Source organism: Octopus bimaculoides, chromosome 4, assembly GCF_046866305.1.
Source record: "Octopus bimaculoides isolate indiv1 chromosome 4, ASM4686630v1, whole genome shotgun sequence".
Lineage (NCBI taxonomy): Eukaryota > Metazoa > Mollusca > Cephalopoda > Octopoda > Octopodidae > Octopus > Octopus bimaculoides.
This window is the reverse complement of record NC_142931.1, coordinates 85,236,532-85,263,689: the sequence shown is the minus strand read 5'-3', so window position 1 is coordinate 85,263,689 and position 27,158 is coordinate 85,236,532. Positions and strand designations below refer to the sequence as shown.

At 37.8% G+C, this 27,158-nt stretch overlaps 1 protein-coding gene across 3 annotated transcripts in view; it reads left to right on the top strand.

Moving 5' to 3' along the window:
* Positions 1-1,282: 1,282 nt before the first annotated feature.
* LOC106870730 (uncharacterized) overlaps positions 1,283-27,158 on the top strand; it is a 37,876-nt gene continuing 12,000 nt past the window's right edge. The window contains exons 1-7 of one of the 3 annotated variants that reach the window (XM_089350907.1): positions 1,283-1,588; positions 9,076-9,130; positions 14,637-14,742; positions 16,590-16,672; positions 17,347-17,426; positions 23,011-23,181; positions 24,467-24,870. In XM_089350907.1, the coding sequence (XP_089207033.1) occupies positions 9,127-9,130; positions 14,637-14,742; positions 16,590-16,672; positions 17,347-17,426; positions 23,011-23,181; positions 24,467-24,870 (848 nt within the window). In that variant the 5' untranslated portion in view covers positions 1,283-1,588; positions 9,076-9,126. Of the gene's footprint in view, positions 1,593-3,333; positions 3,450-9,075; positions 9,131-14,636; positions 14,743-16,589; positions 16,673-17,346; positions 17,427-23,010; positions 23,182-24,466; positions 24,871-27,158 lie in introns of those variants that run through there. The other 2 variants (XM_089350908.1, XM_014916903.3) reach the window with 2 other exon arrangements.

Sequence of the window (27,158 nt, the reverse complement as noted above, 5' to 3'; positions counted from 1 at the left end):
GCAGATTTAGCATGTAGTCTTACAAACTTTGACCTTCTCCCATTGAATCAACTTACACCAACCACATTAATTCCAATTCAAATGTGCCAAGAGGACACAATTCTGAATTTTCATTTTTCCTTTTCTCGTCCTCTCAACCTTTCTCACGTTTTTCTCAAAGACCAGTGTCCTTTCTTACTTTCAAAAAAGAACCGGCGATGTTGTATATCTGAGCCTGAAAGATTGCATGGAAACACACAGTATACTATACATGCTTGCCTGACAATGTATAGATTTAATAGTAGTTTGAATTTAAATCTTGTGTATATTAAATGATACATACGTACATACATGCACATATAATTTCTAATTGGTAAAGTTACCAAGTGATTCTAGGACTATGAATTTCATTCCTTGCCTGAAACTGGATATATATATTTATATAGAGAGTTAATATATATATAAATATATATTTGATGTCACTTTTAATAAATCATAAATGTATTGAGTCCTTTATTGAATTAATGTTCATTGTCGCTATGTGTTTAAAAAACACTTATTTGCACAGACATATATTTACTTGTTGTCATAAGACTGTACTGAAGGCGTGGAAACTGAAATTTTGAAGTTATGGTCAACCTTTTTCCTTGTAAAATTTTATACTCAAGTAAAAAGTATTGAGTAATCCTTCGTTTAATGTTTAAATTGCTTTTATAAACAACTTGACATAAAAACAAACAATATATATATATATATATATATATATATATATATATATATATATATATATATATATATATATATATATATATATATAAGTACTGGGGGTCTAATAACTGAAACAGATAAAAGATAAAGATATAAGTAGGTATGGGTGATTATTTTGATTTGCCCGACCAAGGAATGATCTTCACACGGAAAATCCTACTTCTATAACTCCTTGAAAGTTCTGTATATAGAAAAAGTTAACAGATGCATTAAAGCTACAATATAATCAACTTAGTGGGCTCTTAATTCGCATCCTGCAGGGCACGACTTTAAAGCGCCCGGCGAGCCGGAAAAAGGTGTTGCGATTTAGCTTCCTGTTACGAAAAAAAATTTCATTACATGTTCAGAAATTTCTCGATTTATTTTGTTACTTTTTTTTTATCACATACATAAATATATATATTCCTAACTTCAAACAAAAGTAAAGTAAAACAATGATTAAGATTTTTAATTAATTGTTTTGAAAGTCGAATTTGTTCCGCTAAATCTCGTTGGAGTCTTGTCGTGACTTTGGGCGAGATTTTATTTTAATCTTGCACACAATGTCTGTCATGTTAAGTTACTGTCAATGTCTAGTTCTTGCCACCTCGGACTCGAAATAATCCCAACTGACGGGTGTTGGCGGGAATAAATTTCACTGGTATTATTTATTATTTTTTCATCTCTGATCAGAACAATATAAGAGGAAATAACTATTTAAAAAAAAAATTAATTATTAGTATTATTTTTGTTGTTGCATTTGCTGTATCAGTCCGGAATCAAAGAACAACAAATAAATAACAACCGAAAAAAACCGGCCCAGTCTTTGTGTTTGACGTGAAAGAAAGCAATAAACAAACTGGTTTGTATGTTTGCTTTTTTCCTAGTTCTATATTACACAATACCATACTATAATCATCACACCACCTTACGTAGAGCTTCGTGTCGTTATAGAAAATACCTGTATACTGTATAATAATACATGCACGAATACGTTCACATGCATGTTATAAACACTAACTGCAACATGTATACAGATAGCTACAAATATATAACTGCCTCGGATTTTCAGACACTCATCTGTACACATGCATGCTATAAACACTACACAATATCGATACGTGTATATGTTACAAGCAAACCGCATCACAATTTGTGCACGTTAAGAACAAACTGCATAACATATATGCAGATGCACACATTCTGCACCACGTAGATAAACGTAGGCAATGTGTGTAGTTTTGAAACTTTTATGTATATTTTGGCTATTATGGCAAATAAGGTAAATACCATTGAGACGCACATAAACAGATTCAACTTTCTTTTTTTCTAACTTCTTTAATGTAATATATGAATCTGAAGTATTGTGGCCTATAGGGACAATTTACATCTAAAACACTTGAGCGTCAGCCCGCACAAACGCTTTTTCCATTCGTGTCAAAGAAGGAGCCTCATGTAGGCGAGCGACCTGACAAATAGAAAAATCTCTCAAATTACACCCTATCATCTTTAAAGGTATACTGGACAAGATAGTCCCTGATATACAAAATATACAAAAAGTGGATGGTCACTGTTGGAAGGCCTTTAATGATAAGTATGCTCGAGCAGGGCCGACCTGTCGGCTAAACAAGAATAGAATAGATAATGTAGTCCCTAACATACAAGAATGCGAGATGGTCACTTGTGGAACGCTTTTGATTATATAGGTCAATGTGATCAGGGCCGACCTTGGACAAAATCTTTGCCAATAATTTCGATGTTTTTGATTCAGTGTTCAAATCCTACTGGTGTAGACTTCACCTTGCTATCTACTTAGGTTGTAGGGATCGATAAAATCAATGCCAGGCATGACTGACGTTATATATATATTGAGGATGTGAAAATCAGACTCCTTTTCTAAACATGTTTAACCATTGGGCAGTCCTGCCAAAACAGACAGACCTATGATCAAAGGCCATTCCAGCCATGACCACATTGTTTTCGTCTGTGCGCGTGCCTCAAACAACTAGGGTGTGGTTTAAAAGAGGGTTGGTTGTTCCGAAGTACGCTCTTAATTTTCCCAATGTATTTGTTCTTAGTTATATAGTTCTCAGGTTAGTTTTAATCGAGTAGATTTACAATTGAAGATTTTCCATCTATGACTTTTTTTTGTTAAATTCAAACGTAACTAAGATTGCATTATGTGCCATCAAGAGATTTGGCTGTTATTTCTTGCCGATCGATTACTGAGAAGCTGTTTCATTAGTTCGTTGATACGTTGATAATATATTGTATTTGTGATATATATATATATATATATATATATATATATATATATATATATATATATTGATCGCTTCTGGTGAATCAACAGATTTATATACGTGTATGCTTGCTAGAACAAAGAGAAAAAGAACTCAATACATTTAGTATATATATTTTACTTTTAATCGGCATAAATTACAAAGTGACCCAGGGCCGAGAGTCTTGTGTATGCCGTGTGCGAAACACTAGGCCGCTGAGTCATACTGTGACTTTCACTTATTAAAAACAAAATTGTATATATACACAAACACAAATTCGGTAATAAGCGTTGGGGGGGGGGCCCGCGACTAGGGGAGTTAATGAGAGTTACTGAAATTAGAAAATGGAACATTTCAAGTGAGGCTAGTATCTTGGTAGGATGCTTTACGCATCGGACAAAATATTTTGCGGTTCTTTACATTTCAAATTCAAATACCGCTGTGGGTAACTTTGCCTTTCATTCTTCTGGTGTCGATAAACTAAAGTACTGGGATTGATGTAATCCACTAACTCTTTCCTTTAAAATTTGCAACCTTATACCTATGCTAGAAATTATTATTTTTTCAAGTCACCTTACAAACCAAAGTTTGGGAATTCTTTTCAATATGTATTCACATGAATTTATTTGAAAAATAAGATACGAATATTATTAGTGATATGAAATTCATGGATCCATTGTCTGGGGTTCCTACAGTATGATTACAAAACATTTGGAAAAAATGTAAACAATATTCTGAAATGATTTGTCGTACAAAAATTACATTGTCACATGGATGAATTTATGAGACTCAATTATACAAAAACGATGTTCAGTTCTGTTTATTTAACCATGTTTTTATTTTGGTATTTTTTAAACTGAAAACAAAGACATTTTCGACTCGTATTTCGGTATATAAGCATTTCTTAAGCAATATTTCTGAGCAGTTAACAGCAGTTTCATTTTCTCCTTATCTAAATTGCTTGGCTATTTTCATTACCTCCTTTTTTGGAGACGGGATTCCCTAATACATGACATACTGGAAGTAAGCATGCCTTCGCTATTGTACATAACCCTTAATATCCACATTCTTACATAGCCTTAGCTCTTTCCGCGTTGTGTCGCATATTAAGATAAAATGAATATGTAATCCTATAAGAAACTTAGTAAATAAACATATACAAGCGATGTTTCGTTTTTGGCAAATATAAATTAAATATTAGAATTAATGAAAAAAAAAAAAAAACTATTAGTCTTTTGTGCGTGTTACGACACCTAGCTGAATGTTTCGACGTGGTCTGTAGTCACTTCCGATAGACCCCCCCCCCTCCAAATCAAAACGTAGACGTTGAAACAAAAAAAAAAACATCATGATGTCCTTCAATGTCTAAAACTTTTTCCCCATGTTTTCATGTATATATATATATATATATATATATATATATATACACATGAGGAAAAAGAAGATGGAGAAATTACAATAATTATTACAAGTTCCCATTCCTTGTTGGAAATGTTTTTTCTATTTTTACGTTTGGGGTGAGAGAAATCATTTAATCTTTCACGCCGTCCTCATTTCTCCATCTGCTGATATGTTTAGAGTGAGTGTGTCCCACGCTAGAATAATTTCAGATACGTGGTGGTTTTTGTGACACCTGATATCACCGACTGGTTGTAAATAATACTTGTTGAAACGATTTCATTTGACTTACTTTCCTACAATGTCGTTGGTTATATAATATATACAGCGACAACTTTCCGTTCTCTTTCCACTTATAAATCGCAGTTGCTCGGTCTGCAAGAAATAGCAGCCAAATTCCCCCATATCACTCCCTCATACCAATTATCTTAAAGATAAACTGGCCGATGTTGTACTAGACATACAAAAAAGATGTAATGGTCATCAGTTACGGTTGGCCTCAAGTTAAACAGCACGTATTATAGATGAGGAGAGATACAGTAAATTTCAAAATTTAACCTTATCCTAATACCGAACTTCAGTTTTCTGCGTTTAAGAGTATTAAAATCAATTCCACGTTCGGTGACCACAAAAGACCCCTTCTTCCCAGTCTTTGTTGTTGTTGTTGTTGTTGTTGTTGCTATGACCTGTTCGTATCGCTTCAGGGATAGTGTAACTTGGGTTACATTATCCAATTTGTCCTGTAAAAACAATTGAGGGATATCGCAGAAAATTTTCTAATTTGTAAAGGTTTTTGTGGTCTCATTACCATAACTCCCTATGATTGTCATTTATGTGAATTCAAAGCTTCGTGACATCTTATGAGTGTTGTAACACACACGTCAGTTTAAAACTATTATCCACCAAGTCTCTATTCTGATGGTCAATGTGCGAAAAGTCTTTTTCCTCTCTTGATAAAATAATATATTACAATTCATTTACATATATGGGAAAGCCATGGACAGTACGTCTCCTCCAAAAACATGAGAAATGGAATAAGAAATCCTTCATATTTAGAGTAACAAGAAAAACAAAAAGATGAAATTAGTGTTTCAAAATAAAAAGAAATAGAATAGTTTGACCGAATTCTCTAAGGATGCTATTAACTCTTAATTGTTTTCTGTTTTGTCTGAGACAAAATCAACTAAAATATCATTTGATACAAAGGAGTTGTCTGTTTGTCACTATTTGTACTGCAAGTGATTTAGTGTTAGTCACTCCTTCCCTCAGGAAACTTGAGGCAGCACTTTGAGCAAAGTGTAAACAAACTCTCTTGCCTCTTACGCCAAAGTTACAGTGATGTTTAAAGTCTAGTGAAACAGGTGGCAGTGAGTTACATACTATCAACAGGTGTACAGGCTGAAACAATTTGCTACTTGCTTTTAATTGTTGTAGACTTTCTGCCTTTGGACCATGCTATCACCCTTAAAAAATCATGGGGAAACTGTTTGGCAACAGTTTCCCTATATCTTGTCTAGTCTGTAATGAGGTAGTAAAACAATCCTTAAACAATGACTGATGTGTATTCAATACTGTTTTAGTATCCACTTTTCCATGCTCATATTGGTCAGATGGAATTTACTGCGACAGGCTTGTTACCAGGGCCATGGAGTTGGAGTCAGAAACTATTAAGGGGTAGCTGGAGTCGGAGTCGGTAAAACTATATTGGCTATGACTCCAACTCACAATATCTTTATTCTTTTATATAAACCAGTTATAACATATAGGCCTACTCAAAGTACAAGCATATGCATATGCTTTATGAGTTATGTAGACTATAATTACATAAAGAGAAGTTGGAGTTGGAGGTACCAATAGTAGAGGAGTCGGAGTCTTTTTGCTTTGACTCAACAGCAATGCTTGTTACTGACTGCTGCATGGTTCCAAGCTAAGTAATATTTCCAATGGCCAGACATGTTTTTCACAGAACATATATATATACATCATCATCGTCATCGTTTAACGTTTACTTTCCTTGCTGGCATGGGCTGGATGGTTTGACTGAGGGCTGGCGAGCCAGAAGGCTGCAGCAAGCTCCAATCTGATCTGGCAAAGTTCACTGTAGTAGGTGCTTTTTTTGTGCCACCGGCACAAGGGACAGTCAGGCTGTACTGGCATGAACCATGATCAAATGGTACTTTTTACATGCCACTGGCACAGGAGCCAGTTAAGTGGCACTGGCACGTGAACAAAACATTCGAGTGAGGTCGTTGCCAGTGCTGCTGGACTGACTCCTGTGCAGGTGACATGTAAAAAACACCATTTGAGCGTGGCCATTGCTAGTACCACCTGACTGGCTCTCGTGCTGGTGGCACGTAAAAGCATCCACTACACTCTCAGAGTGGTTGGTGTTAGGAAGGGCATCCAGCTGTAGAAGCTCTGCCAGATCAGATTGGAGCCTGGTGCAACCATCTGGTTCGTCAGTCCTCAGTCAAATCATCCAACCCATGCTAGCATGGAAAGCGGACGTTAAACGACAATGATGATGATATATATATATGTTTATGTGTACATATGTGCAGTTACATACATCAATACAGTTTTTTTCTTTGTATACATATTATCTACTTGTTGCTATTCATATCCCTCACTTCCATTGTATATATGAAACCTGTTTGCTCATCTGTACGTCTGACCTACAATACATACTTGAAAGACTGCTTATGTGTGTACATATGAATCATCACCAGTTTTGTTGTATCTTGGGAGGTTCATTATGCCAATAATAAATGTGCAGTGGTTCTATTTCATTCACTTTTATTATTTTTAGTCAGTCGGCTAACATTTAACCAGTTAACTAATTGATTGTTTGATTAATTGTTCGGTCAATCTATCAATCAGTCATGTTTGTCGAAGTCCTTTCATTGCTATTCTCACCCTCATCAATGACATGCCCTTCCTATTCCAGGTCAGCTTCAGGTCTGTCTGCTAGTTAGATAGGGTATGTTGTTGCTAAGATTGTGAATGGCAATAAAAGGATTTTGATAAATCTAGCTGATTGACTGAACAATTAATCAAACAATTGGTTTAATGTTAACTGACTGATAATAATAAATGAAATAGAACCACTGTGTTTATTATTAGTATGATAAACAGATTTTGCTGTATAATTATAGATTCATTATTAGTATAATGAATCTACAGGAATGCAGCAAAATGTGTTTCAATGTACAAGATCATATTGAGAATCTTGCAAACCAAATACAAAAATAAAATCATCAATTTATGTTTGCTTTTCCATACTTGATTGGGTTGGGTGGGTTTTTCTCTCATGCAGGGTCTCACCACTTACTGCAATCCCCTCCTTCATGAGATTCAGCCTTCTCAGATGATTTTCACCTCTTCTACCCATTGGGCTTCTTCTTCCACAGATTGCTTCTACTTGTATTGCTTGGCACTTCTCTAATTCAATTGTCATCCTGTGTACACATCACATACCTATGCAAGCATAGTCTTACCTCTTGCACACTACCTCTGACTTTACTTCCTGTTTTTCTCTCAGCTCATTTATGGTTCATTTTCATGCATACTAATATCTCATTTCCTGCCCAGCTTGCTCATCCCATTTCTTTTTAGTCTTTGTACATTCAATGACCGGGTTTCATTGTCTTGCAACATCATACTTCATACAATTTACTCTTCACTCAGAAAGAATTCCTTTGTTACCAAGAGAGGTTATAGATCCCTAAAGTTTTTTCTATCCTGCTCTTACCCTGGCTACTATGCCTTCAGAGTACTCACCTCTTCTGCTAATTAAAATATGTAAGTAAGTGAAGCTATCGGTTACCTCTATGGAATCTTCCAAGCATTTGAAAGAATTTATTTACAGTTGCTTCTTACTGCTAACTACTCATGCAAAGTCTTCCTTCTCTGTCAGCTTACCTCTGATCCCACCATACTTCTTGTATAATCATGGTGTACATTTAATACACCTTATAGAATTACATAGCTGCTACTCTCCTGCATATTCAGTATTGTCACTTCTCAGATGGCAGTTGTCACACGTACATACATAGATACATGCATATACACACAGGTGTGTGTGTATGTCTATATATATATATGCTGTCCTTTATGTGCCAAGATGTACTCATACTGTTGGGCTGAAAATTCATTTGTAATGAATGCACACTTGGGGAGCTGCTCTTGATGTGATTTTTGATAAAATTATGTGCAGCATTTCTTAAAAAGTTTAAAACAAAATCAGAAGTAGGTAGAAACCTTATTAAACTTGTTAGATGTCTGCAATGAGAAAGTTGCTAAGCTTGAAATTGAGTTGATGACTACTATGGTATGTATATATACATACATACTATGTGTATATAGACATATATGTATGTATTTATGTGTATGTGTATTTGTGTATATATATATATTCAATTCATTCATTTTTATGTCAGTTTTCTATGCTAGTAGCTTAGGATGAATAAATATATTTTTGAAGCGTTTTATAACCAAAATGCCCTTCATGTCTCTAACTGTTGTTTTGCAAGTTAAGGATATCTTATTTCACATGTCTTCCTTCTGAAATTTCATACTGTTTTCCTCTCCCTTTCTATTAGCATGAAAAAACATTTTTTTCTTTTTTAATTTGCATTTATTAATATTAAATAGTTTTGTTTTATTCCAGGAGGAAAGCTGTGATTTGCTTGTCTCTATTGAGGAAAACGAAATTTCCAAAATGGGTAATTATAATTTTTCTTCAAAAACATTTTTCATTTATTGTGATTTAATTTTTTTTAAAGAATTGAAATTTAGAATTTACAAATTGTTAGGAAAGCAGTGTTACTGAATACACAAATGTAATTATATATGAACTGTAATAAAAATGAACTCATTACATAGTTTGCTAATCACAAACCTTATTACATAGCTTACTGATCACAAACCTTTTTATCTCTCCTGTTAGAACATGTAAATTAAGAGCATCACCTAATGTCGAAACATTACTAACAATCAGTGAAACAAATGTAGGAGCCTTTGTAACTTTGGTTGATCTTATAGAAATAGCAGCAAAGCTATGATTAAATTGTACCCAACCATGATAAGAAAAATGAGGGATGCATTGTCTGAAGAACACATTGAATAATGTACTTATTAATAAATTATACCTGAAAGAGCATATTGGATAGTGTAGTCTTAGATATATTGTCTGAAGAATACATTGGTTATTATTGTCTTAGATAAACTATGTCTGAAGAGTACATCTGTTTAACGGAGCCGTAGATACAATATGCCTGAAGAGTATATTGCTTAATACAGTCCTAAATATACTGTCTGAAGAACTGTAGGTCTCCATATACTATGTCTGGAGAAAAGATGAGATTGTTTCAACTGGGACTTCTTTAAGCATCGGTCTGCTTGATTAGTGCTAACCTAGAGCTAAACAACAATTTTATATCACCACAAAAATCTCTTATTGCAATGAAGTACCCATGAATCAACCTTGTTAATTCTGTTTTTCTAATCTTCTTTCTCTCTATTGTTCAATGTGACATTCTCAAACTGTCTACTATCCTTTTAGGCATGTCCCCTCCACGTTCCACATGCTACAAAAACTCACTTTCTCAAGTGGTTCACTTGTAGCTGTTCAAGCGAAAAACAATGTCTACAACACCTGGAGAATTTCATTAACTCCTCCAAACCAAGAATTGTTTACCCAGCAATGCAGCTCTTCCAAGTCCACTATGCAGACTACCGAAGATGCCTTTGTTCATTGCACATCCCTCATGCTTACATTGTAGTCTTAAGAAATTTGTGGAAGAATCAAACATCAAACAAAATACCTTGTGGTATTGACTATCTCACTATGTTTTGAGTGTAAAATCTTCCTGTGTCAGCTTTGCCCTTCCTCCTTCTGAGATTAAGTAGTTATCAGAGAAAGTACTGAGATCAATATAATCAATGAAAACTCTTGATGGCAATGTACCAGCTTGGCCACAGTCCAATGGCTGAAACCAGTTAGTTCTCACTATCAGCCACTGCAGTCCAAGGATTGTGTCTGGTCATGAAATTCTGTTACAATACGTGGCTAAGTAATAATATGTGACAAAAGTTACTATTATCCTGTACACACACAAAAAATAAAATAAAAGTAATTCTGATCACTTTACAGCTTGAGGTAGTGAGAATTATTTTGTTTCAGTCATTTGGTTGTGGCCATGCTGGGGCACTGCCTTGCAGGGTTTTAATTGAACAAGTCAACCCTAGGACTTATTTTTTTAGGCTTAGTACTTATTCTATCTGTCTCTTTTGTTAAACTGCTAAGTTACAAGGGACATAAACTGTCTATCAAATCCACACAGAAGGCTTTGGTCAGCCTGAGACTATAGTAGGAGACACTTGTCCAAGGTGCCATGCAGTGGGACTGAACATGGGATGAGGTAGTGAAGCATGACCTTCGAACATTGGGCCTTACAGGAAATGACAAAAGACAGAGAGCTCTGGAGATGTGCTGTGACTGAGAAGATCCGGCAAATAAAGTGAGATCACAACTGTAACCTACACCAGTGTCGCATAACCAGCCAACTCAAAAAGTACCCTTGGATCGTAGGGCAACATGCTGTGCTTGAGGAGACCTATTGTGTCAAGTACATCAATATCAAAATGGAATCAAATCACAATCAAAAATGGAAATAGTAATTGTGTTCCCGATGCCCGTGGCGCGTAAAAAGCACCATCCGAACGTGGTCGATGCCAGCCCCCTTGCTCCAACTGGCTTCTGTGCCGGTGGCACATAAAAAGCAACATTCAAACGTGGCCGATATCAGCACCGCCTTGACTGGCTCCCATGCCGGTGGCACATAAAAAGCACCATCTAACCGTGGTGATGCCAGCCCCCCGTGGCCCCTGTGCTGGTGGCACATAAAAAGCACCCACTACACTCTCAGAGTGGTTGGCGTTAGGATGGACGTCCAGCTGTAGAAACATTGCCAGATCAGCCTGGTGCAGCCTCCTGGCTTTCCAGACCCCAGTTGAACCATCCAATCCATGTCAGCATGGAAAACAGACGTTAAACGACGATGATGATGATGATGATACACACACACACACACACACACATATATATATATACACACATAATAAAAGAAGGAAAATGCACACAGTTTACATAGTTTTTATATATTTTAAATGAAAGAGTATTGTGGTTGTTGACTGCTTTTGCTTTTGTTAATCATGATTTTGAAATTATTGTAATTTTGTATTTTCTCAAGATTTTAGCCCAATTTCTTGTATGAATGTTTGTGAATGAATCAACAAGTAGAAAAATCTGAATGTTTAAATAAAGAAAATTTATTTATTGAAAACTACAGAACACACCTAAATATGAATGCATAACCAACTTTGGTCTCAGTATATATTTTAATTCATGATCACATATCCATCACTTCATATTTCATCTCACTACTTTAGCTAATGAGTTTTTGTATGTTTATTTATCACACTCCAAAAATGAGCAATTACCTCCCCTGTCCCGTGTAATAACTATCACCAATTACCTCCACTTAGATTTTTCTAATTGCTGATTCAGTCACAAACTTTCATACAAGAACATGGACTAAACTTTTCTTAATACAAAATTACAATAATTTCAATGTCATGATTAGCGAAAGTAAAACCGGTCGACAACCACAATACTCTTTCATTTAAAATATATCAAAACTATGAAAACTGTGCATTTTCCTTCTTTTATTTTATATATATATATATATATCATCATCATCATCGTTTAACGTCCACTTTCCATGCTAGCATGGGTTGGACGATTTGACTGAGGACTGGCTAACCAGATGGCTACACCAGGCTCCAATCTGATTTGGCAGAGTTTCTACAGCTGGATGCCCTTCCTAACGCCAACCACTCCGAGTGTAGTATATATATATATATATTGCATTACAACTCACCATGTGGGGATAATTGAAATTCTCTTCCTCCTTTTTCGTACTATATATATGTATATACATACATACATACACAACTTGTAATCTAATTCCTATGAAAGTTATCAGGAAGCCATAAACAGGGATTAATTATTGACAACCAGCCTGGATGCTTTAGTTTGTTTGGTAATCATACTGAAATCTTATTTGGGTCAGTCTTATCATTAATCTCTCATGGCTCAATAAAATCAGTAGTTGTGATATTGATTCAACCCAATTGATTATATCTCATTTTCCTTTTTCAACAAAGACTTGCCTTGGCTATAATGAACTGAAAATATTATTATTATTATTCTATGACTCAGAGTGCTTTGTCTTGTTCTGGTTGATACTGTGAGAGAAGACAGCAATGTGTTAGAGGTCTCACAAGATCTCTTTCCACAACCTATAAGCTTTTGGTACTTGGATCTTAACTTATTGTGGAAGACATTCAACACCCAAGCACCAATCTCAAAATCCTAGCTGTCCCCAATAGAGCACTTGCTTTGGGCCTGCTCTGTCCTCATGTCAATTCCAATTTCTCCCAATAGAATTAAATTATTATTGTTGTTGTAAGAAATAACTATAAAGCTACAGTAAATCATCACTACTACCATCAATATTACTGACATCACCATGATCCACATTACCACCATCATCATCACTATTGCCATGATCTCTTGTCATCATCATTGAGCAGTGTATTTTCCAAGAATACAGGCCAAATAGCCAGTTAGATACTGTCAGATTATTATCTCATCTCATTACTACCATCTCTGCCGCCTTTCTAGTTACTCCCATTCTTATAAAATGTTGGGTAGCCTTGTATCTCCTCTATGACAAGACACCTATGCTTGCCTCTCGGTCATGTTTTATCCTTTCTACTCCTGGCATAATACCACCACTCCATTCAAATACTTGCTCCAACTTAGCTGAGAGGGCTTTTTCCTTTTTCCTGTTCTTTTCTCATCTTGCAAGTTACCAGGTGCCCTCTCTAGTGCTGGTGGCACCAAAAAAAAAAAAAAAGTACCCAGTACACACTATAAAGTGGCTGGCATTAGAGCTGACATTGGAGCTTAATGTAGCCCTGTGGTTTGTTGTACCCTATCAAACTATCCAACCCCTGCTGGCATTGAAAAAGGATATTAAATGATGATTATGTAAGTTCAAATTTGCATATATTTCATTGTGTTTCTTCAGCACAGGACACATATTACATCCTTTAATACATTTAAAAACTTTTCTCGGAGAACTACTTGCATAGGTTGTCATCATCTATGAAGTAACAAAAACTGGAATCACAGTTCTATATGTCTTTGTGATTCTTAACAGAATTAACTGTTGTTTTATTCCAAGCCATCTTTGATTAATCAAATATGATCAAAAACAGTGTATTTTCTGATGGATATCTCGGATTATATTATCTAATGTGTGTCATTCCTTTGGTTTATAACAGTGGTTTCCAAAGTGGGCAGTACTGTCCCCTTGGAGGTGGGGGTGGGGATTGGAAAGATCCAGGGGCAGGAGCATTGAAGAAAAGTGGGATGATAATGGGGTGACAGATGTAAAAAAATATATTAATAGGTTAATTAGGTTTGAGTTTTATTTGTGAAATACAGTTTTGAATTTGCTGCAGAAAGTGGTTTATATTTGTGGTGGTGAGGGTGAAGGGCAGCTAGGAATGTGGCAGTAACCTGAAAAAGTTTGGTAACTACTGCTTTATAAGACAGTATAATGTGTTTTGATTTAGTCATCTACTATTTCTAGCAGGTTGAGAAGTTTCCTTGTTGGCTCAGTTAATTCTGTGATAAACTTTATCTGGTAACACTTCTGATTTAACATTTGAGATTTTGAACCTTGCTGTAAAATAAGTTTAGTCTTAGGTCATCTCTGACCAAGCAGACATGATCAGAGATGTTCCAGTTGTGATCATCTCTTTCTTTTTTCCTTTCATTTTACAAACATTATCTAATGTTCTTTTCTCTTCTTTGTTGTGTACCTTCAGCTCAGCCCTTATCAAGCTGATTTATGATTAGAGTTCTAGCAGTGACCAACCTACTTTTCTCCTTTTTTCTAGAATAGTTTACCTAGGGTTAAATTATCCAAAGCTCTTTTATTTTTTGAGACAGAAGGGTGTGATTTGAGTGAGATTTAGTTTCCATATCCAGCAGGTTGCATATTTACTTATTGGCTACCCCATTAGTTTGCCAAATAGTGTTTATACTGTGTTTCTTATGTCTCAAATCTAATTCTAAAACTCCTTGTTCTTTAGATAAAAAAGAAATTGTCTCATACAAGAAAGGTGGAACGGAGATTGGCAAGGCAATGGCAGAAAAAAGCAGGGGTCTATTTAGTGCTGATGACTGGCAGTGTAAAAGGTAAGCTGATAAATTTGTTATAAAGCTTTTGTTACTATAAGTAAATTGCTATGTTTTCAGCATTACCAAGGTGAAGTTCAGTAAAAGGGTGGTGTCATTGTTTGACCCCTACCCCCACCTATGATCATCACATTTTTTTAGAGGTGTCTTACTACTATTTCTAGCAAGTCATGGGACCATATAGAAGCACCCTTATTGGCTTGACCATCTGAAATATGTTTTAATTAGATATTAATTAAGATTTTAATTTAAATATGAATACTTAAGTACAAGTACTGTCAAGCAAGATTGATATTAAAAGGATCAAACTTGTATTACAAACTTGACTCCTGTCAATTTTTGGATATTTACAGGGAGTTTGAGCAGAAGGTTTTTTTTTTTTTGTATTTTTTTTATAATTAGTTATCCTTCTTAGGTGTGGCTGTGTTGTCAGAAGTTGGCTTCCCAACAGCATGGTCTTGGTTTCAGTCCCACTGCATGGCACCTTGTGTGAGTGTCTCCTACTATACATCCTGGTTGATTAAAACCTTATGAGTGGATTTGGTGAACAGAAACTGAAAAAGCCCATCACATACATGCATGCAATACGTATGTGTTTGTGTATATGTATGTGTGTTATTGTCTCCTTACCCTGACTTGATGTGACAGTTCTAAACAAATGTCACCTTAAGGCAAACATGTCTGGTCATGGGGAATGTTGTGTTACTTGGAAACAAGTGATGGTTGGCAACAGGAAAAGCATCCAGCTGTAGAAAATTCACCTCAACAAATTCCATCCGATCCATACAAACACCTAAAAGTGAACATTAAATGATGATGATGATAATGACTACTTTCCTCTCTGTTGTAATCATCATTTGATGATTGTCCTTATCACTGAACCACTCAGTCCTGAAGTAGAAGTAACCTTTTCAGACAGACTGGTATAAATATAGTGTTTCTTGTCTAGAGACACAACAGAATGGGTGTTTTTATCGTCATCATTTGATATCTGTTTTCCATGCCGACATTGGTTAGACAAAGTGATGGTTTGTTGCCAACTTAATGTGGCAGTCCCCGGAAAGGGAAAACTGCTACTGCTATTTAGCCCCAGGAAACACTGTTTCCAGTTGGCCATGTGACACAAGCAACAAACCATTGCTTTATAAATCTCTGTGAGATATTTAGAAATGTAATATTTCTAAAATTGGTTGAACAGTTTGACAGAAAACTGGTAAGCTGGGGAGCTGCACCAAGTTCCGGTTTGATTTGGCATGGTTTCTACAGCTGGATGCCCTTCCTAACACCAACCACTCCAAGAATGTAGTGGGTCCTTTTTTTCCCCCTGAGACATTGCATTTAATACATTATACAGTGTGCACCCCCTCTCTTTTTTTAAAGATTTGATTGCTCTTTCTGTCAAGTTGAATGACTATGTAGAGGCTCCTTCATTGGTGTTGGTATCTGTACTGTCTGCGATGTCTTTGTATGCATCTGAGCATTTATTCAGTGTGAATCATATATAATGGTGATAGAGCTCCAGTCAGCTGAACACTAAAGACATCAGCTAATGTATGTAAGAGACGGCTGCTCTGGTGTGGACCTGTACTATAATTGGATGCTGAGTGATGAATATAAAAATGCTGGTTTTGAATGGAAGATAATTTTGTCAGAGGTAGAGTTGGGAAGAAGTGGTGGGTCAACTCTCAGAATGTTACTCCTCACAGACAAATTAACTGAGGTATGAGGGCTGGAGATATGATCTCTGTTAAAAAAATATTTCTAAACCTGTTGTCTTATATGACTTTTATGCAGAACTCTGAAGACAATTGTTGATTATCTGTTGTTTTTTCTGTGGTGCTATCTAGTTGTGGTAATGTGAACTGGGCTCGAAGGACAGCTTGTAACATGTGCAATGCTCCGAAATATGGCAGGATTGAACCACGGACGGGTAAGTGTGGTTTTTATTTATTTATTCAGTTTTTTTTTCTATTGTTGATTAATCTGTATCGTTTGTAAGTTATTTAATTCTGTTTTCCAAATAGAATTTCATTTTATTAGAAGTTGAAAAAACTAACTGGGTCATTTTATCAGTTTAGTAAAAAAGCTAAAATTGAAGTGTACCTTGAAAAGGAAGTTTCTCTGGTGGAGAGCTTTCCCCCAAATTTGTTTGTTCAGTTGATGTCCATATTCCTATGCTATTATGGGTTGAATAGGGACTACTTAAGGCAGCATTTTATGGTTAGACACCCTCCTTATTAACCATTTTTTAATAGTTTTTTTTTTTATTCCTCTGATCTTTGAAAGCATAGAATAACTGGAAATGATGTCAATAAAGATTATAAACAGTTGTGCACTTGTGCAGGCACATAAACTAATGCACACATACACATAATAGGCTTCTGTAAAGAGTTTCCTTGTACCAGTTTCATTCAAAAAGCTTTGATTGACCTGGGGCTATAGTAGAAGACACTTGTCCAGTGTGTCTTATAGTGGGGTTGAACCCCAAAACACATGGTTGCAGAGTAAACTTTTTGACCACACAACCATGTATATTATGTGTTTGTGATGGCAGCAACGATGATTTAACCTCTGTTTTTGTTTCCTTTTTCTTTTAATATTCAGGTTATGGTGGTGGTTATATGGAAAGAGATGAAGTAGTAGAATACATCAAAAGGAATGAGTCTGATGATGAATATGATGAAGTAAGTTGGGACTAATAGTTCAGCACCAGCCTCTGTCCATTTGTCCGTTATAAACTATTGTTGTCTGTTAGTTTTGCTGAATGTTTATTTCCATGCATTGCATAGAATATTTCATGTTAATGTGTGTCATCATCATCATCGTTTAACGTCCGCTTTCCATGCTAGCATGGGTTGGACGATTTGACTGAGGACTGGTGAAACCGGATGGCAACACCAGGCTCCAGTCTGATTTGGCAGAGTTTCTACAGCTGGATGCCCTTCCTAACGCCAACCACTCAGAGAGTGTAGTGGGTGCTTTTACGTGTCACCCGCACGAAAACGGCCACGCTCGAAATGGTGTCTTTTATGTGCCACCCGCACAAGCCAGTCCAGGGGCACTGGCAACGATCTTGCTCGAAAATCCTACAGGAGCCAGTCAGGCGGTACTGGCAACGGCCACGCTCAAAATGGTGCATCTCATGTGCCACCCGCACAAGAACCAGTCCAGGGGCACTGGCAACGATCTTACTTGGCTTGCCGGGTCTTCTCACGCACAGCCCATTTCCAAAGGTCTCGGTCCGTAGTCATCGCCTCGGTGAGGCCCAATGTACGAAGGTCTTGCCTCACCACCTCAGCCCAGGTCTTCCTGGGCCTACCTCTTCCACGGGTTCCCTCAACTGTTAGGGTGTGGCACTTTTTCACGCAGCTATCCTCCTCCATTCTCACCACATGTCCATACCAGCGCAATCGTCTCTCTTGCACGCCACAACTGATGCTTCTAATGTTCAGCTTTTCTCTCAAGATACTTACACTCTGACGGGTATTCACATTGACATTACACATCCAACGGAGCATACTGGCTTCATTCCTTGCGAGCTTACGTATGTCCTCAGCAGTTACAGCCCATGTTTCACTGCCATGTAGCATGGTTGTTCGTACGCATGCGTCATACAGTCTGCCTTTTACTCTGAGTGAGAGTCCCTTTGTCGCCAGCAGGGGTAAGAGCTCTCTAAACTTTGCCCAGGCTATTCTTATTCTAGCAGCTACACTTTCAGCGCACCCACCCCCACTACTAACTTGGTCGCCCAGATAGCGGAAGCTATCGACTACCTCTAGTTTTTCACCCTGGAATGAGATAGAAGTTGTTTCCTGTTTGTTTGCAGTCTTTATTGCACCTGAACATCTGCCACAAACAAAAACTAACTTGCTAGTTAACCTGCCTTTGATGTTGCTGCACCTCTTATGTGTCCATAGCTTGCACCGGGTACATCTTATAGAGTTACTACCTACTCCTTTTCTACATACTGAGCAGGGCCATCTACCTGAAGGGGTTTGTGTTTTATCTACCTTCCTACTTATTAGGATTTTGGTTTTAGCTAGGTTGACTCTAAGGCCCTTCAATTCTAGACCTTGCTTCCACACCTGAAACTTCTCCTCTAGTTCTGATAGTGACTCCGCAATTAGGGCAAGGTCATCAGCATAGAGGAGCTCCCAGGGGCAACCTGTCTTGAACTCCTCTGTGATTGCCTGGAGGACTATGGTAAATAATAGGGGGCTGAGGACGGAACCTTGGTGGACCCCTACCTCTACCCGGAATTCATTGCTGTACTCATTTCCAACCCTCACCTTACTGGCCGCATCTCTGTACATGGCTCGCACAGCTCTCACTAGCCATTCTTCTATCCCAAGTTTCCTCATTGACCACCAGATAAAGGATCGGGGGACCCTGTCAAAGGCTTTCTCCATGTCAACGAAAGCCAGGTACAGAGGTTTATCCTTGGCTAGGTATTTCTCTTGCAACTGTCTCACTAGAAATAAGGCATCAGTAGTGCTTTTACCTGGCACGAACCCAAACTGCATCTCATCTAAATTGATTCGCTCCCTAATTAGTTGGGCTATGACCCTCTCTGTAACTTTCATAACCTGATCTAACAGCTTGATGCCTCTGTAATTATTTGTATCTAAAGCGTCCCCTTTACCTTTGTAGCAGTTGACTATGATGCTGCTACACCAGTCATAGGGTATGACTCCTTCGTGTATCACCTGGTTCGTAATACGGGTGACTAGGCTATAGCCAACACTGCCAGATATTTTGAGCATCTCTGCAGTGATTCCTGATGGGCCGGGGGCTTTCCCGGTCTTCATACTCTTAATTGCTTTATCTACCCTGGTACTATCAACTCGGATAGCTGGTCCCTCTATTGGGTCGACATAAGGCAGGCTCTCTTTCTCCCATTCATTCTCTTTATTAAGCAATCTATCGTAGTGGCATCTCCAGACCTCTTTCTTTGCATCCTCATTTAATGCAAGCGTACCATCATCCATGCGAACACATTTCTCTCCTACAACATCACTATTCTCTCTCCTACACTGTCTTGCAACCCGAAATACCTCGAGTCTTTGGTCCTCACGGCGCAGAACATTGGCAAATCTTTCCTTATCTGCTTCCCCTCTGGCTAAATAAACCTGTCGCCTAGCCTCCCTTCTGGCACATTGGTACAATTCCCTGCTACCACCGTTCTTCCAGTCCTTCCAAGCTTGTTTCTTTTGTCTAATAGCCCTGTCTACCTCCTTGTTCCACCACCACGTTACTCTGGGTTGGGAGGGGACCTTACACCACCCACAAATCTGGTCGGTGGCTTTCAACAGGTTGTCCCGCAGAAATCTCCAATTGTCTTCCACGTTGTATGATGCTATATCCCCTTCTATTTCGTTAAATGCTTCAAGTAACTTGTCTCTAAGTCTCTGTCCGTTTGCAGGGTCTTTAAGCTTCCACACCCTTCTTCTCCAAGCCTGTCTAATTCTGGGCACCCATTTTGCCTTGATCCCAAAGTCGCTAACTACTAATCTATGTTGTGGGGTACATTCTTCGCCAGGGTAGGTTTTGGCATTTATAAGCCGCCCTCTTTCCCTATTTCTGGCGAGGATGTAGTCGATTTGGCTAGAGTGTCTGCCGGAGCGGTAGGTGACTAGGTGACTGGCAGGTTTCCTGAAGTTGGTATTGCAGACCATAAGATTGGTTGCATCACAGAACTCCAGCAGTCTGGTTCCCTCCTCGTTGCGGGAACCGAAGCCATAGCCTCCATGTATGCCATGGAAGCCCCCAGCACGACGTCCGACATGACCGTTGAAGTCTCCAGCCACAAAGAGAAGGTCCCTGTCACTCGTCGACGAGGTAGTTTGCAAGAGGGTGTCATAGAATTGGTCTTTCAGACCATCTGGTAGCCCAGGTTGAGGTGCATAGGCTGAGATGACAGTAGCTAATCTATGATGAAGCACTAGTCTGATCTTAAGTACTCTGTCACTTACTCTAACGACCTCGATTACCTTATCCACCCATTTCTCCGCTAGAAGTATTCCTACGCCCCCGACCCCGTCAGTGTTCCCTGTGTATATAATCATCATTTAACATCTGTTTATCATGCTGGCATGGGTTGAACTGTTTTATTGGAGCTGGTAACCCAGAGAGCTGTACCACACTCCAGCTGTCTATTTTGGCATGGTTCCTATGGCTGGATGCTCTTCCTAATATCCAGTAAGAGACAGAAAGTGGGAGAAATTTAGAGAGAAATAAAGAGACAGATGGTTTTGGAGATGTATTGGGGTCTACTTACACAGAACAGTGATGGTGGTGGTGGTGGTGGGGAATAAATAGTACAGAGAGAATAGAGGGGTATGTTTAGATATGGGGAAGACATGACTAGCAAGTGAAGGTGAGGAAAATTGGAGTGGCTGAGACAGGAATAAGGAAGATGTGTGAGGGCATGGAAAGTGTGCAGATAGGCACATGAGAGAGAGAGAGTTATGGGCAGATAGGCACATAAGAGAGAGAGAGTTAACGGGCATGCAGCAGGTATTGGGAAAATGTTTTGACAGAGGTCAGATAATTGTATGTGTGTGGTAGGGGACATGGCTGTAAAGAACATGTATGTGTGGATGGCCATGATTTCACTTAGCTTGACATGTCTTCTCAAGCCCAGCAAATCACCAGAAGTCACTTGTCATCTTCCTGGGTCTATCTCTTCTTCAGGTCCCCTCCACAATTAGAGATCAATACTTCTTTATGCAGCTGTCATCATCCATACACATCACATGACAATACCAGTGCAGTCATCTCTCTTGCACACTACATCTGATGCCTCTTATAACCAATCTTTTTCTTAAAACATATGCACACTGACATTGCACATCCAGTGAAGCATGCTGGCTTAATTTCTTTTAAGCCTTTGCCTGTCCTCTGCAGTCACAGCCCATGTATCACTATCATGTAGCATGGCTGTACATATTCAGGCATCATCCAATTTGCCTTTCACTTGCAACCCGAAATACCTCGAGTCTTTGGTCCTCACGGCGCAGAACATTGGCAAATCTTTCCTTATCTGCTTCCCCTCTGGCTAAATAAACCTGTCGCCTAGCCTCCCTTCTGGCACATTGGTACAATTCCCTGCTACCACCGTTCTTCCAGTCCTTCCAAGCTTGTTTCTTTTGTCTAATAGCCCTGTCTACCTCCTTGTTCCACCACCACGTTACTCTGGGTTGGGAGGGGACCTTACACCACCCACAAATCTGGTCGGTGGCTTTCAACAGGTTGTCCCGCAGAAATCTCCAATTGTCTTCCACGTTGTATGATGCTATATCCCCTTCTATTTCGTTAAATGCTTCAAGTAACTTGTCTCTAAGTCTCTGTCCGTTTGCAGGGTCTTTAAGCTTCCACACCCTTCTTCTCCAACAAAGATAGTAATTCTCTTAACTTTGCCCATGCTCTCACCATCTCCCATCCCAGCCACTCCAATTTCCGTCTCCTAGGGTTTGTAGTCCTGCTAGAGGCACTAAAAAAAGCACCCAGTACAATGCTATAAGGTGGTTGGCATTAAAAAAGGCATCCAGCTGTAGAAACCATACTAAAGCAGAGATTGGAGCACAATGTCGTTCTTTGACTCATTGGATACTGTCAAACTGTCCAGCTCATTCTAACCTGGAACATAAACATTAAATGATGATGATAATGATTGTGTGTGTATATCTGAGACTAAGATTTACTGACTTAATAAATATAGTCACAATTGCAGCGTGGAAGGTGTTTATAAGCCATTTAAGAAACACACAAAAACCGTTAGATTCACTTAAACATTTAAATTTAATTTGCCAAAATATTTTCGTCGCTTTGAGACCGCGACCTGTTCACTGACAAAATTCTGTGCTGCATCACAGTATTTTGTCAGTGAACAGGTCGCGGTCTCAAAGCGACGAAAATATTTTGGCAGATTAAATTTAAATGTTTAAGTGAATCTAACGGTTTTTGTGTGTTTCTTAAATGGCTTATAAACACCTTCCACGCTGCAATTGTTTTCGTTCCAGCACACGATCTCAGATCAGGTCACTTGCTATGCAAGTACATCTCCGTAAATATATTGTCAGTTTTACAAATTTAACATTTTTTTTTTTACATCACTTTGCCTTTCTGACTGTGGTAGAAACATGAGTTACAGATTGTTCCTTTCCTTTCTGGTCAGATTGTAAGGTGCTGGTGATAGTTTTATTTTCTGTTTGTTGCTTCTATGGTTTGTTGACATCTCTTCATGTCAATTTATTTCTCCATTTTTAGTTTGGACGTAAAAAGAAAAAGTTCCGAAAAGCTGATGATGAAAAAGATAAGACAACCATACCAAAAGATACTGCTCATAGTGTTGATGAGGATGACAATAAAGAGGAGGAAGAGGATGAAGAAGATGAGGATGGAGGTGGTGATGTATCAAAGTACAAACTGGACTCTGAGGTAAATATCACTCTCTTTTTATTGTTTTTATGTAGTTTTTCTTTTTTATTTTTAGCCCTAGGTGTATGTGGATGCATTTTTGACTTCCTCTTTGGACATTTTCTTACTAACTGCAAACAAAGACACCATTCATACAAAATGGTGTTGTTTGTTTAAAGTGTTCTGTGAAAACCTGCCTGACTGTTGAACTGATTGCTGTTTAAAGGACCAGAAAAAGTATTACCTTACTTCGAAGCCAATGATAGTTGGTGTCAGGAAAAGCATCCAGCCCAAGAAAATCTGCCACAAGTTTCAATGATGATGATCATCATCATTTAGTATCTGTTATCCATGCTTGCATGGGTTGGATGGTTTGACCAGGGCTGGCAAGCTGCAACAGACTCCAGTCTGATTTGGCATGGTTTCCACGGCTGAATACCCTTCCTAATGCCAACCACTCTGAGAGTGTAATAGGTGCTTTTACGTGCCACCAGCACGACACCGGTATCTGCCACGATTGCAATCTGGCTTGATGGGTCTTCTTCTCAAGCACGACATGATGATGATGATATATAAATGTGTGTGTGTGCGCGCGCATGTATATATATAATATGTTTTGTTTATTTTTATATCTGTTTTTGTATAGGTTAGAAAAATATTTATTATTAAAGCATTTTTTACAGCCAGATGCCTTTCTTGTCCCTAACTCTTATCTATTTTTCTAGTAAGAGGTCTATTATTCCATATGTCTTTAAAGTTTGAAAGCCATTGGATGATTTGTCAATAGGGGAAATGGCAACATCATTGCTTGTAGTATAGTAATTTTGGAAAAGTACAAGTATAAACACATGTACATGTACACAAACACACATACATAAACGTTGATCTTTATTACTTATTCCTTGTTTCTCTCTCCACCTTTGCCCTGTATGTTCTGTCTTTGTTGCATGTTTTCTTGCCCCAGGTGAGAGGTTAAACTATGATAGAGGGACAGAGATAGTTGTCTTACTATAGAGGCAATACTTGGCTACCCCAGTAGGACAAGGAAGGTTGGAGAGGTTTAGAGAGAAAGCTAGAGACAGACTTGCTCCATCTCCTTTTCATTTTCTCTTGTCTCTCTCTCCTTTTCACTCATCTGCTCTCTCCTCCACTCATCCCCTCTCCACTACACTCATATTTTCCCATCATCTATCTCCTGTACACTCTACCTATCTACTGTTTGCTCCATCAATTTTTCCCCACATCATTACACCTACCTTTGCTCCATTGTTCTCATTTATTTAATTTTATTTAATATCTTCAACAGGAGGATGAGGAAGATGATGATGAAGATGGTGATTTATCTAAATATAAACTGGTTGACTCTGAAGAAGAGAATGACAAATCAAAAAGTCGTAAATCTCGTTCCCGGTCTAGTTCATCTCGGTCTTCCTCTCAGTCAGCATCCAGCTACAGTTCATCATCCGGTTCAGGCAGCCGATCACGGAGTCGTTCTCGGTCCTACTCTCGCAGTCCTTCTTCATCTTCCAGTCGTTCATCACGATCCAGCTCACAGCGCTCGCAATCTCGGTCCATTTCCAGATCTCGATCACGGTCTTCCTCAGTATCCAGCGCCACCTCAGACCAACAAATTGAATCAGAGAGAGGGCAGTCAGATGAGAAGAAGAAGAGGCAGCCACATAGGAGAAACTGTTCAGGCTCCAGGTCCAGGTAACTGGTAAAATGGGTAAAAAAAAAAATACAAAAAAAAAAAACAAAGAATAAGAAAAAATATTGAAGACAAAATATAATTATGCAATCTTTTGGGTGGGTGCCATGTGAACTGGCTCTCCCTGTTATTCTAAAAAAAATATAGCTGTGTTTAGCAAGTCTCTTTCTGAACACCTAATACATATATATATATATATATATATATATATATATATACATACATTCATACATACACACACAAACACATACATATCAGTAAGTAGTCAGCTTAATCACAGCTGCTTGCTTCTCTTCAGCAAGCCACTGATAACTATAAACAAAATAAATAAATAATTAAGAAAATATAAAGATATGGTTTGAGAAATATTTCTGAACCTTTCTTTCTTTGCTTGAAACCACAGCTTGTAAACTTTTATTAGGTTTTTGTCTCTACACATCCTGTCCCAAGACGTTATATCATTATTATTTAGCTAATGTTCCACTAGCAGGCCAAGTTAAGCTCTGTTATTGTTAAACAGACAAGTTTAAACAACTTGTAGTTTACACTACAACATAATACAGCATCGTCATGTATCATGCTATCAGATCTTGTCATGATTTGGCCTGTTGAATACAATTTTTTTCATTAATTTTCTTTTTATGTGTGTGTGTGTGTGGCTGTCTTTCTGTCTTTCTTTCTTTTAATATATCTAGTTTCTAACTTTTAAACATTTGTGTACACCCATATCTATACAAATGCACAAAGCAAAATGTCTCTTTTATAAGTCCTGAAAAAGGTGTGTGCTGACTGATGGTGGTGACAACGGTTTTGTTTCTCTATAACCTAAAATATCAATATGCAACAAAAAAAGGGGATTTTTTTCAGCTTTTTTAAGGGTAAGGAGTATGTTCGATGTAAAAAAAAAATAATTTAAATTTGCTTAAATTATTTAAATGTCAGTAATTCTGCAGCAATTGCCCCAGATAATAGTTGCATGCATGTAGTAATGTTGTTCAAATGTAATGACTCTTTAGAGCTTGTCCAAGCTTTCAATTTTGTCAGTTTCTTCCCTAAAAATGTGGTATTTGAAGCACCTAGAATTAACAATAGTGTTGTAAAAAAAAAGATATTACTCACACACAAATACACTTTGTCTTGTTATCAGTGTTAAACATCTTTTATTCCATCTATAGCTTATATCTTTATGAGGAAAACCAGTGGAAAGCTGCTATTGGGTGGCTTATTAAAGTGAACGCTTTGATTTCTTTAATATTTTGTTATTGAAACATTCCAGTTTTGGCTAGTTAAAACAGACTGTGATATTTGGTTCAAATTCTGATATTTTTTTTATTGCTTTACCTTGATTCAATCATTGGGTTATTTAACTCCAAGTGCGAATTTATAGGACAGACAGATCTATGGTCATACATTTCTGCTGTGACTATCTCAAACTTCTATTCAGACAGTATATCTAAGACTAAATTGTCATTTTTTCAAGATGTTAGTGTGTGATTTGAGGTAGACTTCACTGCTATTTCTAGCAAGTCCAGCAACTAGGAAAGGGCTCTTTTGTTGGCTCATTCTTAGACATGTTGCTTCTGCATCCCTTTTAAGGATTTTGTCCAGTACTTTTTTTATCAGCTCCAGAACCATATGATATGTGGTCTAATTCTCTACTGGTTCAATCATCCACCACCTCCTGTTGTACATTCTCGCTCCAGTATATTGGTTCTTAAATATCTACCAGCAACATACAACTTTATTTTTGCACCGTCTGTTGTGTATATATCCTAAGTTAAGTTGTAATTAGTATGTGTGTGACTTCAAAATTGTCACAGCTGGACAAATTGATGCTAAAATTAATCAGCAGTTTGTATCTCAGAACTGACATTGAAACATTTGCGTAGCCAAAACTTGATTCTTCTTGATCCAGTCCATCGATACATCCATCCAAAATATACATTCCCAAGGAAGTCTTAGTTGTACAACAATGTCTATTTTAATAGCCAAACACCTTGGTGCATCCATATATTCCTCAAGTATGGTTGGCTGTTGACTTCTCTCTTGGTTCTTCAGCTCTTTGACAGATTTTATTTTTGGTCAGGCCACTTAACTGATTTGCATTCAATCATTCACAAACACATTCCAACCTCTAGTGCACAGGCATACTCTCTCTCCTCTGTCTGTCTCTTCTATCACTACTCTGTTCTTCAGAGCTGGTTTGTCTTGTACCTCTGCCACTCAGGCACCCCAACCCACTCATCCCTCCGTATCTCATCACCCTTGTTACACATTTAACCTCCCTTCC